Source organism: Nymphalis io, chromosome 16, assembly GCF_905147045.1.
Source record: "Nymphalis io chromosome 16, ilAglIoxx1.1, whole genome shotgun sequence".
In the NCBI taxonomy this organism is placed as follows: domain Eukaryota; kingdom Metazoa; phylum Arthropoda; class Insecta; order Lepidoptera; family Nymphalidae; genus Nymphalis; species Nymphalis io.
In genome coordinates this window covers 5,250,704-5,265,345 of record NC_065903.1, presented here as the reverse complement: position 1 = coordinate 5,265,345, position 14,642 = coordinate 5,250,704, and the positions used below count along the sequence as shown (strand labels likewise).

At 35.3% G+C, this 14,642-nt stretch overlaps 1 protein-coding gene across 2 annotated transcripts in view; it reads left to right on the top strand.

Moving 5' to 3' along the window:
- LOC126774375 (zinc finger homeobox protein 3) overlaps positions 1-14,642 on the top strand; it is a 111,485-nt gene that overhangs the window by 21,824 nt on the left and 75,019 nt on the right. For both annotated transcript variants that reach the window (XM_050495868.1, XM_050495869.1), the window contains exon 2: positions 8,408-11,168. In XM_050495868.1, coding sequence (XP_050351825.1) covers positions 8,444-11,168 — 2,725 coding nt within the window. In that variant the 5' untranslated portion in view covers positions 8,408-8,443. The remainder of the gene's footprint in view (positions 1-8,407; positions 11,169-14,642) is intronic.

Genomic DNA, 14,642 nt, shown 5'->3' with positions numbered 1-14,642 from the left:
TCCTCCCTGTCCAACAATTTAATCGAAATCATATTTCTGTTTTGTCATTATGGTATCACGTTTAGAGAGTTCCTCTCCTTTGTCCCGAGTCTTTGGTTTCTTGTTACCGATGCAGCTTTAGTTTTTGTCTTCTTTTTTAATAATTTAGACTTGTTCACACTCTTCGGAAATATGAGGCTTTCAAATAATCGACTGATATTTGATTAAATCCTGCAAAAAAACTGCACACCTACATTGCCATCTGTTGCCAAGTAGTCAAATAGTAGTAGTTTTTCTTGTTTATTTTAATATGTGAATGAAACACTAAAAAAAGGTGCAACCGTGTTGGGATCGAGCAATATTGTTTAAAATCTAAGACAGTCGCATATGATTTCCTTTCATCATCACGGCTTTACCTGTGGGGGTTCACAAAAACACGGCAGGTAGCCCATTTGTTTGTTATTAATTCTCGCGTCGAATCTCGTTTTTTCCTCGGTCGACTGCTTTAATTCTGTAAGAATATTAATTATAATTATAAACGGGGCTCGTCGCGTTCGTTATAAGGTGCTGGAACCTTAAGTTTTGGTTCTAAATTTAAATCTGATCATTTATCATGCGACACTGTCGGTTATCTGTTCCGTTTTTTTTTATAACTTTATACTCGGGAGTGGGTGCCTGATGAATTACAACCTAAGGCTTTGTTTACAGTGATGTTGAATTAATAATATTTTTAATATACAATTAAGGAAAAGGACTTGAATAATATTTGATTGAAGTAACTTGTAAGTGGCTACCAAGAGTTTTACTTTACTCACATATTTTATTAATTTTATAATTTTTTATATATCAAAATTATATTTTGTAATATTAATAAGTGTGTTTATATATGTATATATAAATAATAGAAACAAATATGAATAAAAGGTTACGGTATGTGCGCAAGCGCCGTTGACACGTCACCAAGTGAATTAACAGAATACGCCTGCGCACGCTTTCTGAACACGTTAAAGACTAAAAATAATACTTAGCAACAATCTACGTTACTGAGTAAATTGTTAAGTAGTACATAATTATATGACATATACTATGTTGGGCACACATCCTCTAAACTCCATTTACCTAATGACCTTTACTCAGAGCTATGTGCTATTTAAAACGACCAATCGTTTAGGTAACAGATTGCTCAGAATGATTAATATCAGTCGAATCACTCGGAACATAAAATGAATCATAGTTACATATAACTTTAAAATAATTAAATATTATCTTATTAATCGCGAAAATATATTTAAACCAAATAAAATTACGATCAGTATAACTACTAGTATTTACTACACCTAGTCAGAAATAAGTAATACTAAAATTTCTGTTTGTGGAGATATGAATTTAAAGTTTCATATTTATTTTTTTATATTTAGGTCATAATTTTGCAACATTATCGCCTATCGATATAATAATAATACATTACAGCTTTTTTCATGGTGGTGCACCGATAGAGCCCACATCAATGCTTAGTTTACTTAAACATCTATTTTTTATAAATAAACTTTTTATATAATAAACTCAGTTATTAAATAATTCGAATAGCATTTTTTTATTTACATAACAACATTTGCATAATAATTCTACTCGTAAGTAGTTAAACGTTGGTGTCTTTAAATCCAGAGTGTACAGGTATCTTTTAGGCAAGCGTGATACAAGATGTCTTAGACCGTGTCGATGCTTAAGATCAGGCAAGTCAACGGTCAAACAATTGCCTATTAAGGAAAAAAAATTAACCTGGATATCTCATTGGACTTCCCTGTTCAAGATATCGAGTATAAGGGAATGTTGACTGTGCAAAAAAGTGTGAATTCTTTTTTTGAGAGCCGAGATGACATTGGATAGAACACGTCAACCTTAACCGAAGATTGCGGGTTCGAATCCAAGCAAGTGCCTGAGTTTTGTATTTATAATTCAAATCGTGCGCAACGGTAAAGGAAAACATCCTGGGAAAACCTGCATTTGTCGGATGATATATATGTATGAGAGGTCTTCTTTATTTACACTTTACTTTTTTATGTACAGAAAAGATAATATATATTTTATTACCTTGACAAAATCCCCAAATGTCTAAAACCATGACCTTACCTTAGTTTTATAATCACGACGCTTAAAGTCGTGATCGTGACAAATTGAAATTGAAGACCTATAATATCCTTGACTTTAAATTTAAACAATAATCTTATTTATTTCGATGTCTATCTTATATTATCAAACTGTAAACTAGATCAATGTAACCCGGAACCGTTCCTTATTTAACTTAATACAGATTATATGCAATTCATCTCACATAGTAAAATTGTCGTCTCGATATGTATACTTTATATTGTACATGGTAACATTTATGTACATTAATGGAAACGTAAACTTCAAACTTACATCGCATATACAAAAACATTTGCGAGAAAATAAATAAAAAAATAGTGGATAAAACACGAAGGTATTTTTCAAATTGAATATTAGATTGAAATTATTTACTCGGGTGGTACTCTCCTCCACCTTTGTTACGCGAATGATATATAAAGCGCGCGCGCATACAAACAGCAATAAGAATTTTAAATTAGCATTCTTTTTGTGTTCCACGCCACCCTAACTTTACCCTCGTCCCACCGTCTTAATAATATGGAGAAATTGAGTTGTTATACACCCTTTTCGGAGGAGGCGCGGGTGCAGCGGCACACCTCGAAGAGAAGCCTTTTTGTAATTGAATTTAGATATTCTCTCCCCGTATATAACGACGGGGAGGTGGGACGTTAGTTCCGCGAATAGAATACATATTTTAAAGGATATGAACATTTTGATGTGACAACATTTATAATATTTTCTTTATGATATTATTTTTATTACTATGATAGCAAGACATCATACAACATTCAGAAATATATATATAATTAACGATTCCTTTGTTATTAGATACCTATATTATATACAGAAAGAGAACATAATTTGATCGAATTGATTTTAAATGTCCTAATGTTACTGGTCTAACAATGCTTCATCTAAATAGATTCTATTAATTTGATCAGCCTTCCGAGAAGCAACGATAGCATGATACTGCTATGTAATTACAGAAGGCTATTAACATCGTCCGTGTACAAACATGGCGGCTGATTGTGGGTTTCATTTTAATTGCGCACACGCATCCCGATAGCAGCAAGTTAGAGCTCTCATTGATTTTAACCTACAATATTGTTGAAATCGTGGGAATTTTAATTGCTATCGATTTTCGTTGCCTATATGTAAGGAGGTAGATAATACAGGAGATAAGGCCTTTCCCATCGAACTTATGTCAATAATAAAATCCATACTATCCGTTACACTTGCAACTTAATAATGGCAAATAAATTAATAAATAAGTATCATACAACGATGTACGAAGCAAAAAGAAAAGCGGGATTTATTTTAAGGATGAAATACTTTGAATCTCAGGGTCCTGAACTTAGACATCACAGATAATCGTAGCACAGAAAAATGTTACAATTATTTAAATTATTATTAATGACACGTCCTAAGCAACGAGTCGGCGTCACGCTAATCGCCAAGAAATAAGTTTAAGAGTAATTCGAGGTCTCCCAAATTATAGACGTTCAGAGCGGCGGATGTCGCCGCGGCTTCAGCGGCGCCGGTGCAATCAAAAACCGCACGTCATTGTTTTTTGTGTAACAGCCCCGGGCGCCTTAGGATCCGATCCGACCCCAGCCGCTAATTAATTATTTCACATGTATCGATCATTAATTACGTACGACGCTCCGACCGATACAGTCCACCCGTTATCTTTTAATGACGCCCGCCAATTTGTCGGCCATAATTATCTTACAAATCAGACGAACAAAAACCGAATATAATGATTTAAAATTTTAACACGATCGAGGCATTATCCCGCATAACCATTAATAGCAGAAAGCATCGAGATCGAATCAATCTTAATCTTGTACAGAAACGTAATCCAGATTTATTTATGACGGAGCAGCGCGTGTGCTATTATACTCGTCTGCAGCAATTTGCCTCGGAAATTGTCTTAATCGGTCGCTCAAGGGACTATTTATGTATAATTATTTCCAAATTCGACGCTCCGTTTGATGCCTTTCCGCTCTCTTTGAGGTGGTTCGACAAAAAAGTCATCTGTGGTAACAATTAAGCCTCGAAAAAATAGAAATAAGTATCGAAGGGTCCGCAATAATTACAGACGCAAATTGAAGGTTCCTAAGAGCATATCGGTCGAGTGGCGCCTGCCAGGTTACCGGCAGATTCACGCGACGACCATCAAAAACAGATCTTCATTGTACAGACAAATTAGTACACAAAAATATAATTCGAGCAATCAATCATTAAAACTATGTAACGATTCTTTTAGTTAAATCTACGTAATGTTGATTGCAAAAGTCTAAAGTTATAACCGATTATGTATAGAATCGTAAAACGAAGAGCTTTTTATTGTGAATCATTGATTTGTTCAAATAAAAATACTTTACAATTCATATTAAAATATGGTTCTTTTTCATCAGCTTTATGATGGAACCATAATGACCCGAAAGACGTCGAGCATTCCTCGATAAATTAAGCCGGAATATATAATAAAATTTAATAATAATAATAATAACATTACATTTTCATAGCATAAAACAATTTTGATATTATTTTCAAAGGAACAAGGTTTTTTTTTAATTGGTTATTTCATACTTTTTCATTTAAATCTAAGCCTGTATTTCATTTTAATTTATATAAGCAAAATGAGTGTGAAAGTCGAATAAGACGTTACTAATCGTCGTACAAAATTAGTATTATTCGCCTCATGAGCGCTTTGTAATTACCAGCACACACTTTCTGCTATGTCATTGTTTTAAGTAAAATGACTCCTCATTTTAATTACAGCTTTCTCCAACATTCCATTTGTATCTTGTAAGCAAATAACATATATTTAATCTACACCTAATCGACAGGTAGCAGCAGACTCTTGATTACTTTTCCTATTTTAATTCATCTCTGCATATTAAATATCAATTATTTGATATTATTCATAATTGAGACGAATGGCTATCAAACCCTCGTGACTTACAAATTTCAACAACAAAATATGTAACCAATAAAATTATATCGCATTTCTGTAACATACTTCAACATTTAATCAGAGCAAATTAAAAAAACGTTCTTGTAGCTTCAAATGCTTCGATTCAGGCTTATTATCATAAATGGTCGTCTTATTTAGACTCTGATGATGCTTAAACTTTACCATGTAGTAGCCGTCGATACCGTCAGCTTTCCCACGAGTAACAAGACTATTACATATAACGTTATACCAGTTTTCCTGCTATTTATGTAATACGTAAATGATTAAGTCTAACTCTTCTTAATTTTATTTTCCATAAACGTTTTTCGACATTTTCTGTTTGGAAACATACGTTACTCCTTGTTGGATTTAGTTGCTTATTCTTTAATGTGCTTTTACGATCTTTTCGTGAAGAAAGCAGGTTAAGGATAATTATTTAGCTGGTCTGCGGTTTCGTGCGGAGAAACTGGCGACTTAATGAAGGTCTGCATAATAACCAGCGATTATTAATACACACGTAGTTTAACGTGTATCTTGTTATAGCGTTTTGGATTTCTTATAAGTTTTGCTCTATCATAAAGTATTCTGTTGTTTTTTTTTTATAAATAAGGTTTTGGCTGATTGTAATCTAATTTTCTGGTTGTCGTATCGACCAATTTGTAACGTGACCAGTTGAATTCGACTCGTCTTATTAGAATTTACAACTTTTATGTTCCAAAATATATAAGACGTAAAAATTTATTATAAGTTTAGCTTAAACGTTAATTTAAATAGATCTGTGTTTATCTGACTGTAGTCTACGTAGTATATAAAAGAAGATTCGGATTAACGTATGAATAAACAGTTATTAGTCGTAATTGAACATCGACAAAAACGGCATTCGTTCCTTCCTATCAATAACATTGTGGGAGCCTCATTAATGAATTGAAAAGCGCACATCTTCATTATGACGGACTTGATAACTATTGTAGGAGACTAATCCAATGCGGGCGCTTTGTATGTGCGCGTACGCAGAGTGTGCATGTGTTGATTAAAATCCAACTGGAACGCACACGTAGAAAAAATACGTTAGTGTATCATTTGCACACATGTAAAATCTAGTACAATTTCTCACGCTCCCACACACGTAATGAACATAAAATTAGCACTTATACGTATGTATTTGAACTGATTTACGTATGAGTATTTATCAGAAAATGACCACTGCAGTCTGCAAGTATCAAAGTGTATTAGCTGAAATAATTAACATAATCTTTATGGCATGAAAGACTTGGCACATATTACTTTACGTGCTTAGTTAATAAATTTACCTACTATTGGTGCCATTTTGAACTATTTCAAAAAAGGAAACTGTAGTCGACCATTTACGTCATTATACATTTTTACATACCTATATATTGTTAGTCAAACACTTTATCAATAAATTAGTATAATTATGTATGTAGGTATACAAAAGTCTAACAAGAATTTCAATAAGAATCAAAATTTAACTCTATGAAGTATTTGTAAAAAATGGATAACCATATTATTCACACACGTCGTGACTGAGAAATGATCTATAAAATGCGGTTGCGAAGGAAAACTACGACAGTTTTATAATTAAAGCCTTTTTATTATATCTACATATGAAATCATTTTTTTTTTCTTTTCTAACAATTGAATCTATTGCTAGCATTAATTCTACGTGTGATTTCGAACAAATTCGATCGTACAAGACTTCATTCATATAAAATAACTGTCGATAGAATCAATATTGACATTGTTATCAAATTTTTGTGTAATATAATTTATCGCTTAATGTAAGGGCCGCTCGACCGTTGGAAATGCAAACAAGTAAAGGCGTGGCTCTATGTGAATCAAAGAACCATTCAAGGTCGTTTAATTATTGAAAAAAATATATGTGTATCCAAATTTGCATAGTTTATCTACAATGTGGACATCCGTTTTAATGTTGTACATATTATTTAGTTTCAACGTTAACACCGATACTCATTATCGGTCGTACATCCTGCAGTAATACACTCATTAGTCAGAGTGATTAGCAAATTGTGAAATATCAGTTAGTCAGTCACTATATTTAAAATTAATTTTTAATCTCAAAGAACTGAAATATCTATCTAATATAGAATAACTGGCAGAGTACATACATCTCTTATCTCATCTTCATAAATGTTACAAAATCGATCGTGAATAAACTATTAACGATACTAGAAATATCTATTTTGTAGACATTGCTAATCTTTTTTTTTCTATAATCCACTTACCGACTCGTAGAGGTTTTTTTTTTGATAAATAAAAGGATTTCTTAAATAGTCAAGTCACATGATCGCGATGCAGTGTTATATCTATATTATAGAGATAGAGAATCTTAGGAACTACTCATGTGGTTTCAACAGTAGATTATAACGTTAGTTCGATCATTACTGATTATTAAAAAAATTATAAATTTTATGAAACAAATATATATAGTCCAGTTAGTTCAACAGCATAGTTAGTATTTAAAATGAATATCGTGAATATTTTCAACATTCTAGTTTTTATTTTTTTACTTAAAGGCGTTTAAAGTTTATCTAAATACCTTCTGTCAATTTAATAAGAATATCGATATAATTTTCAAGTCTTGGGTAAAACATATACGTTTACTTATAGTTGTGTGTATTTGATAAAGCCCCAGATAACAAAGATGATGGCTTAATCTCATTTTTTAACAAATTTTTATTCAAGATTACGTAGTATTTATCAAAGTTGCGTATCTCATATTTAGACTCTTAATGCTAATAGCTTTAAGGAAGATATTCGTAAGATAGTCTGCTTTATAATCGTAAAATCTATGTTTACCGAGTTCCTATAATATTGGTTGCTTAATTGTAAAAACGTCGTTTTTGACAGCGTGGACAAGCTGTCATTCGGATAAACTGATCACAGTTGTTTGCGCAAATACGAGATAGATAAGCGATTATTATCAAATATTTTAATTTAACGACACATTTTATTAGTTTTCACTCAAGGAAGGAACGTTTAATTATACATTGAATCATTTACTTGTAAGCTTGTGTAATTTGTGTTTCGAATAGGTAAATATAGGTATATGTTTATACTTTATAATCAAACAGGAAAACAAAAAATAATTAGCCAAGTATAAAAGATCGTCTCCACCTATTTCCGTTTATTGTATAAATATACCTATTCAATGGTCACCTTTGAAACTTCCCCGTGAGAAAATTATTTATGTTACGTTTACAAGCTCAAAATATAATTAAATCGGCTCTTTAAAAGGGATTCTAAGTTTCTAAAACTAGTTTTAGTTTATGATAACTTAAGAATATTTTCCATTTGCAGGAGAGCATGTGATGCCGGCCTTTGACGCCCGGCGCCATGCCCACGCCGCTGCAGCCCGGCGGCCCCGCTAGCGGCCCGCCCCCGGAGCGCAAGCGGCGCCGCAAGCGCGACGATCCACAGAGTTCAGCCGCGCTCGAACCTGACGACGACGACGGCGACATGAGCCCAGAGGAAGAGCCGCGAAACGCTCCCGCGGCCCCAGCGGCGCCAACTCCAGCGCCTTCATCAGCGCCAGCACCCACCTCACCTCCTGCCGCTCCAGACGCAGTTGACCTCACCTCGCGCCGTGACTCCCCGCAACTCTCATCCGACGTAGAGCATTTTGATGGAAAGATCGTCTACAATCCTGACGGATCTGCGTACATTATCGAAGATCCAGAAATTTCCGAAGGTGAAACCAGTCTTTCTGACTTACCAAAAATAGAACCCGGATGTATCGTGGATAGCCGGGAGAGCAACGTAGTAGAAAGGCAGCTTGACTTTCCACAAATAGCGAGTGCATTCTACGTATCCAGAAATCCTTCCTTGTACGGTGCTCTGTATGGAAGATTAGCGGCGGAGAGAGCGCGGGCGCGGCCTGATGCACCTGTGATGCATAGTTATCGAGTGTTTAGTTTTCGCGGAGGTAAAGACGCTCCTAGACCTCAATCTCCCGTACCAGAGTGTCCTGTTAGCGTGCCAGTGAAACCAATACTAATGTGTTTTATATGTAAATTGAGTTTTGGATATGCTAAGTCTTTTGTAGCCCATGCGCAATCAGACCACAGCTTATCGCTTCTGGACTCTGAAAGAGACGCCTTATCAAGAGAAAATGCATCGGCAATTATACAATGTGTTGGAAAAGATAAAGAAGCCCTAGTCTCATTCTTGGAACCCGTTGGAGCAGCTGCGCCCCGTGCTTCTATTTCAGGCAGCCCTGCAAATATATCTGGATTATCCAGTCCTTCAATAGAAAAACGACAGGATACATTGACTCCAGAAAGAGATAATGAATTAATGATTCCCAATGGATCATGTGACGACAGAAGACCGAGTCCACCTGCATGGAGACCACCACGATCCATAGCTGAATCGTTAATTCCTCAACATTCCATGATCTCTGTGGCACATCCACATACAATTAATGCTTCCGTACAACCTCGCGCTAGTCCGAATTCATCCCCACCGTTCCAAACAGCGCCACCAGCTTTTCTTTCCGGCACAACAATAGGAGTATGTCCAGATCATCTTGGAGGAAGACCGTCTGGTGCTGATTGTCCAAAGTGCGAGCTTATTTTAAATTCGGGAAGGTTAGGTGGCCCTTTGGCTGGAATGCATAGCAGAAACTCCTGCAAAACTTTAAAATGTCCAAAATGTAACTGGCATTACAAGTACCAAGAGACATTAGAAATACATATGAAAGAAAAACACCCAGAAGCTGAAACAAGTTGTATATATTGTATTGCCGGTCAACCTCATCCACGGTTAGCGCGGGGAGAAACATACACGTGTGGATACAAACCTTACAGATGTGAAGTTTGCAATTATTCGACGACAACTAAAGGCAACTTAAGTATACATATGCAGTCTGATAAACATCTTAATAATATGCAAGAATTACAAAATGGTGGAAACCCTGGAGAAAGTAATTTACCTCCGGCTCAGCATACACCACCAGGAGCACATAAACCTCCCCTACCGCATCACTCTCCTTTGGGTCAAAAACCAAAACCGACATTTCGTTGCGACGTTTGTAATTATGAAACAAATGTTGCACGTAATCTAAGAATACATATGACATCCGAGAAGCATACTCATAACATGCTTGTTCTTCAACAAAATGTTAAACATATGCAGACATTGTCAGCGTTACACCATAGGCAACAAAGTCAGCAACAACTTGAAAGCTTGTTACATTTCCATGGTGGTGACGCTCCACCACCTAACCCAGAAGCTGCCTTAGCTGATATGGCATACAATCAAGCACTCATGATACAACTTATGACTGGAGGCCCAGGACCATCACCTCCAGAACTAGGAGCTCACCTAGATGTTGGATTAAATCCAGAAGCAATGGAACCGCCACCAGAACCAGCAGATCCTGAACCTGAAAGAACTTTCCACTGCTGTATATGTAATTGTTTCTCTACAGATTCTTTAGAAGCTTTAGGACATCACTTAGCACAAGATCGCACAAAGATTAGAGAACAGGAAATATTGGCATTAGTAGCTGGCCATTATGTTTGTAAATTATGCACGTATAAAACTAATTTAAAAGCAAACTTCCAGTTACATTGCAAAACAGACAAACATCTCCAGAGGTTACAACATGTCAATCACGTAAAAGAAGGTGGTCCGAGAAACGAATGGAAATTGAAATTTTGCGGTGGTGTTGGTACTGGTGGTGCAGGAGTAGGAGGAGTGCAAGTCAGGTGTTGTGCCTGCGACTATTATACGAATTCGGCACATAAGCTGCAACTTCATGCTGCTGGCGCCCGCCATGAAGCAGCTACACTTCTGTTGAGACATCTTAGAGACTGTGCTTCAAGACTACCTCGTGAACGTCCACGACTTTACCGCTGTGCATTATGTGGTTTCGGTGCACCACATCGCTTGCCACTATTACAACACGTACGTTCCGTTAAGCACTTGCAAATGGAACAAATTCATCAACTTCAACGCCGGTCAGAAGGCAAAGATCCCACCCCTGATGTAGCAGAGCTCTTCCAAGTTATCCCGCAACCGCCTGAATTGCAAAGCCCATACGATCAACAAGAAAATGGTAAGCTAATAAGATTTTTCAATTAAAATCAATATATATATATACATAAATATATTTAATTACAATTTTCTTTTTAAGTATTTAATTTTTAAAGTAGTCCAAATTGACCAACCTCACGCATTTAATTAAAAAAAATATTTTTAGACTAATATTATGGCTATTGAGTCCGTCGTCTCTTGTCTCCTTTCATGTTTATCAGAGTGGTAATAAGGAAATTGCTACTCGTGTTTGCCATTAATGCCTTACCAACCGTGACTATCCTATTGTTATTATTATTGTGAATTAACTTCCTCGAGTCATTGTCTCTTTAAGTAACAAGTTTTAATGATATATAAGATGAAAACAAACATAGCTAAGTAAAAAAATATGTCTGCTCAAAACACAGATATACATATAATAAAAAATAATAAATAAAATAAAAAATAATAAAGATATATAAAAACGTGCAAAATGCAATTAGATGCACGTGCGCTCCTCATACTTTCTTATTGGCGCTGGTATTTATTACTAAAAACTTTGAAAGCTAAAGAAAAAACGTTGTATTATATTACTTCGTGGAAAACACATTTCACAACTTTTATTCTACAAGGCATGAAAATCCCATTAAAATTAATTCAACTAAAACTATTATTGCTTGTCGTATCGATAAAGGAATACTGAACGAACTTATGAATGTGGTTTCGAAACATCACTATCGGTTTCCAATTTAACACGATTCGTTCCTTAATCAATTTTGAACTGGTTTTTTAAACATCAGATTTTGTGGATTATAGGGATAAGCATTTTTAATACTTCTTTATTCGAGTATTTTTAAATAGTTAGTATTTTAATTCCAAATTATCAGTGTGTTCTCTTCATTATGTGAATGCTTCGTCAATGACACATAGATGCACGTGACAGTCGCTTCGTATCTGATTCGAAAGGCAATCTCCATTTTAAGCGATGAACATTTAGCGAGGAATTCGTAATCACAATAATGAGATAATTACACACGGACCAAAATTTAATTTAAAGCGCGCAACATTAGAACAGGTTTCTTTAATAACGTACGCCTTACACGGTGTCGCCACAGTCGAAGTCGTCATTGGTCGGTTACGACTCCGCCCCGCGAGCGAAGGAGACGGATAGAAGATTTGAATTGAGAACGCGAATTTTCCATAAGTACAGCACGCGGGACAATGACTCGCATTACGTATGTGGCCGTTGCGCATTAAGGATGATTGCCCCCTTGTGATGAGGCTGCTACATCATCTTACAATGTCGCCGGCCGCATTGCCCGTTGTATGTTTATGGCCACGGTGATACGATAAACTCCAAGAGAAATTTGCAACCAACAACATCCATTGTATCTTGTTGCTTATCACTTATTCTACCTTATCAATCTGTCCCAGTGATCAATTCATAATTTTACTTTCTCTAACTGTTGTCTCTAAAAATATCATTTAAATGTTGTGGTAATAATAATTAACGACAGTATTTTAATAATAAGCGTTATTACAATAACCTTACGCTATGTACCTATTATATAAAATACCAATACGTAGCATTTGTTTTTATAAAAAAAATGAAATATATAAGTGGAACACGATAATTATAAGCGAACAAACTGTTCTTGCAAAGCCGAGATGGCCCTGTGGTAAGAACGCGTGAATCTTAACCGATGATCGTGGGTTCAAACCCGGGCAAGCACCACTGAATTTTCATGTGCTTAATTTGTGATTATAATTCATCTCGTGCTTTACGGTGAAGGAAAACATCGTGAGGAAACCTGCATGTGTCTAATTTCACTGAAATTCTGCCACATGTGAATTCTACCAACCCGCATTGGAGCAGCGTGGTGGAATAAGCTCCAAACCTTCTCCTCAAAAAGAGGAGAGGAGGCCTTTAGCCCAGCAGTGGGACATTCACAGGCTGTTACGGCAAACTGTTCTTATAAAAAAAAAGATCTTCAGACCTTAAAGAAAATGAACATACCGACAATTATACACTTAATTCTTGATCGAAGGTCAAATAATCGGATATATAGATCTTATAGCAATTTTAATTACGTAATATTAATTATTGTCTCCTTATTCAATTATTCTCTTAATTGTATTGTATATCTTAATAAGTTGTACATTAGCATATAATTAAGAAGATTGATAGATAAGCTCAAACAAACAAACGAAACTAATTTCTTTATAATAAATTATAGTAATTTTGATATAAATAACAAAAAGGCTTAAAATTGCAAAAAACGTAAACAATGCTCCTTCATCATTCATTGTTAACATACTTTATTACTGCTTTGTGCAATGTAACAAAAATAACACCTGATCTAAGTAAACATACGCAATTTACGTTCATTAGTTACATTAAGCGAAACAAAAAGACCATAAAATATTCAAAAATTTCATTGTATTCCTGACGCCACATTGTAAAAATCCTGACCTAAATCTTGCAAAACAAAACTCACTGCACAATACTTACTTTACGACGCTATAACGATGTGGTGTTTCCTTAGAAAAGACCCTTTGTCCTTTGACAAAAAGCGCCAGAGATGTCATTTATGCTGATGTAGTCCCTTTACCTGGCTATTGTTCTATGCTCCTACCAGACTTTTGGACGACGATTCAACATTATAAATAATTACATTCACTGGTCACTCGAGTCCTCGATTAGGGTCAGTTGTATTTTGATTATTATTATATTCCCGATTTACTTATCCGAGCTCCCCTTCATTAGATGTAACGGTTTTAACTGCTTAAAACTATGAAACAGGTTCCCAAACAGGGGACAGACTGGTTCCAGCTGCGTCCGACTGTGAGATAATTTCAAGTTTTAATTAAGTAAAAAAATTAAGTTGCTTACTTATGCACATTTATTATGTCTCAAGAAATATAAATTTATTTATGTCTGATTAAATATAGATCAATATCTTGATTGCGAATGCAGCAGCGAAACGTGTTCGATAACCTGATAACAATTATATATTTTCATTTCGTCTTAAGAATCACGATCTTTTACAACTTGTAAATTAATTACAACGATGCCAGTTGTTCTTCAGTGATACAGATGTTAAAGTATATTGTAACGTTTATTTAACGAATCTTATGTATTTCTCGATTCGGTCGTTTCTTTTACCTTCCTTATTTGAGCGTAAACAATGCGGGCCAGCTTCTTTCACACGCTGTAGCGGACATATCCCTGGTCAAATAATAATTGCACACATACATCTCTTAAATACATAGTCACGTCTCGCTCACACTCATCGTCACGTATGTCGATCATCTGAACGCATTTCCGATCCGATCCGATCCGATCCGATCCGATCCGATCCGATCCGATACGAAACGAAACGAAATATTCGAAACCTTTTGTAATAATGAACAATGATTGTTTGCCCGTCCTGTATCTTCCTTTGTGTGCGAAATTACAATATACTTGTTACGTTAGCGTTAATACATCGTGGATGTGTGAGTACGGGATGGATAG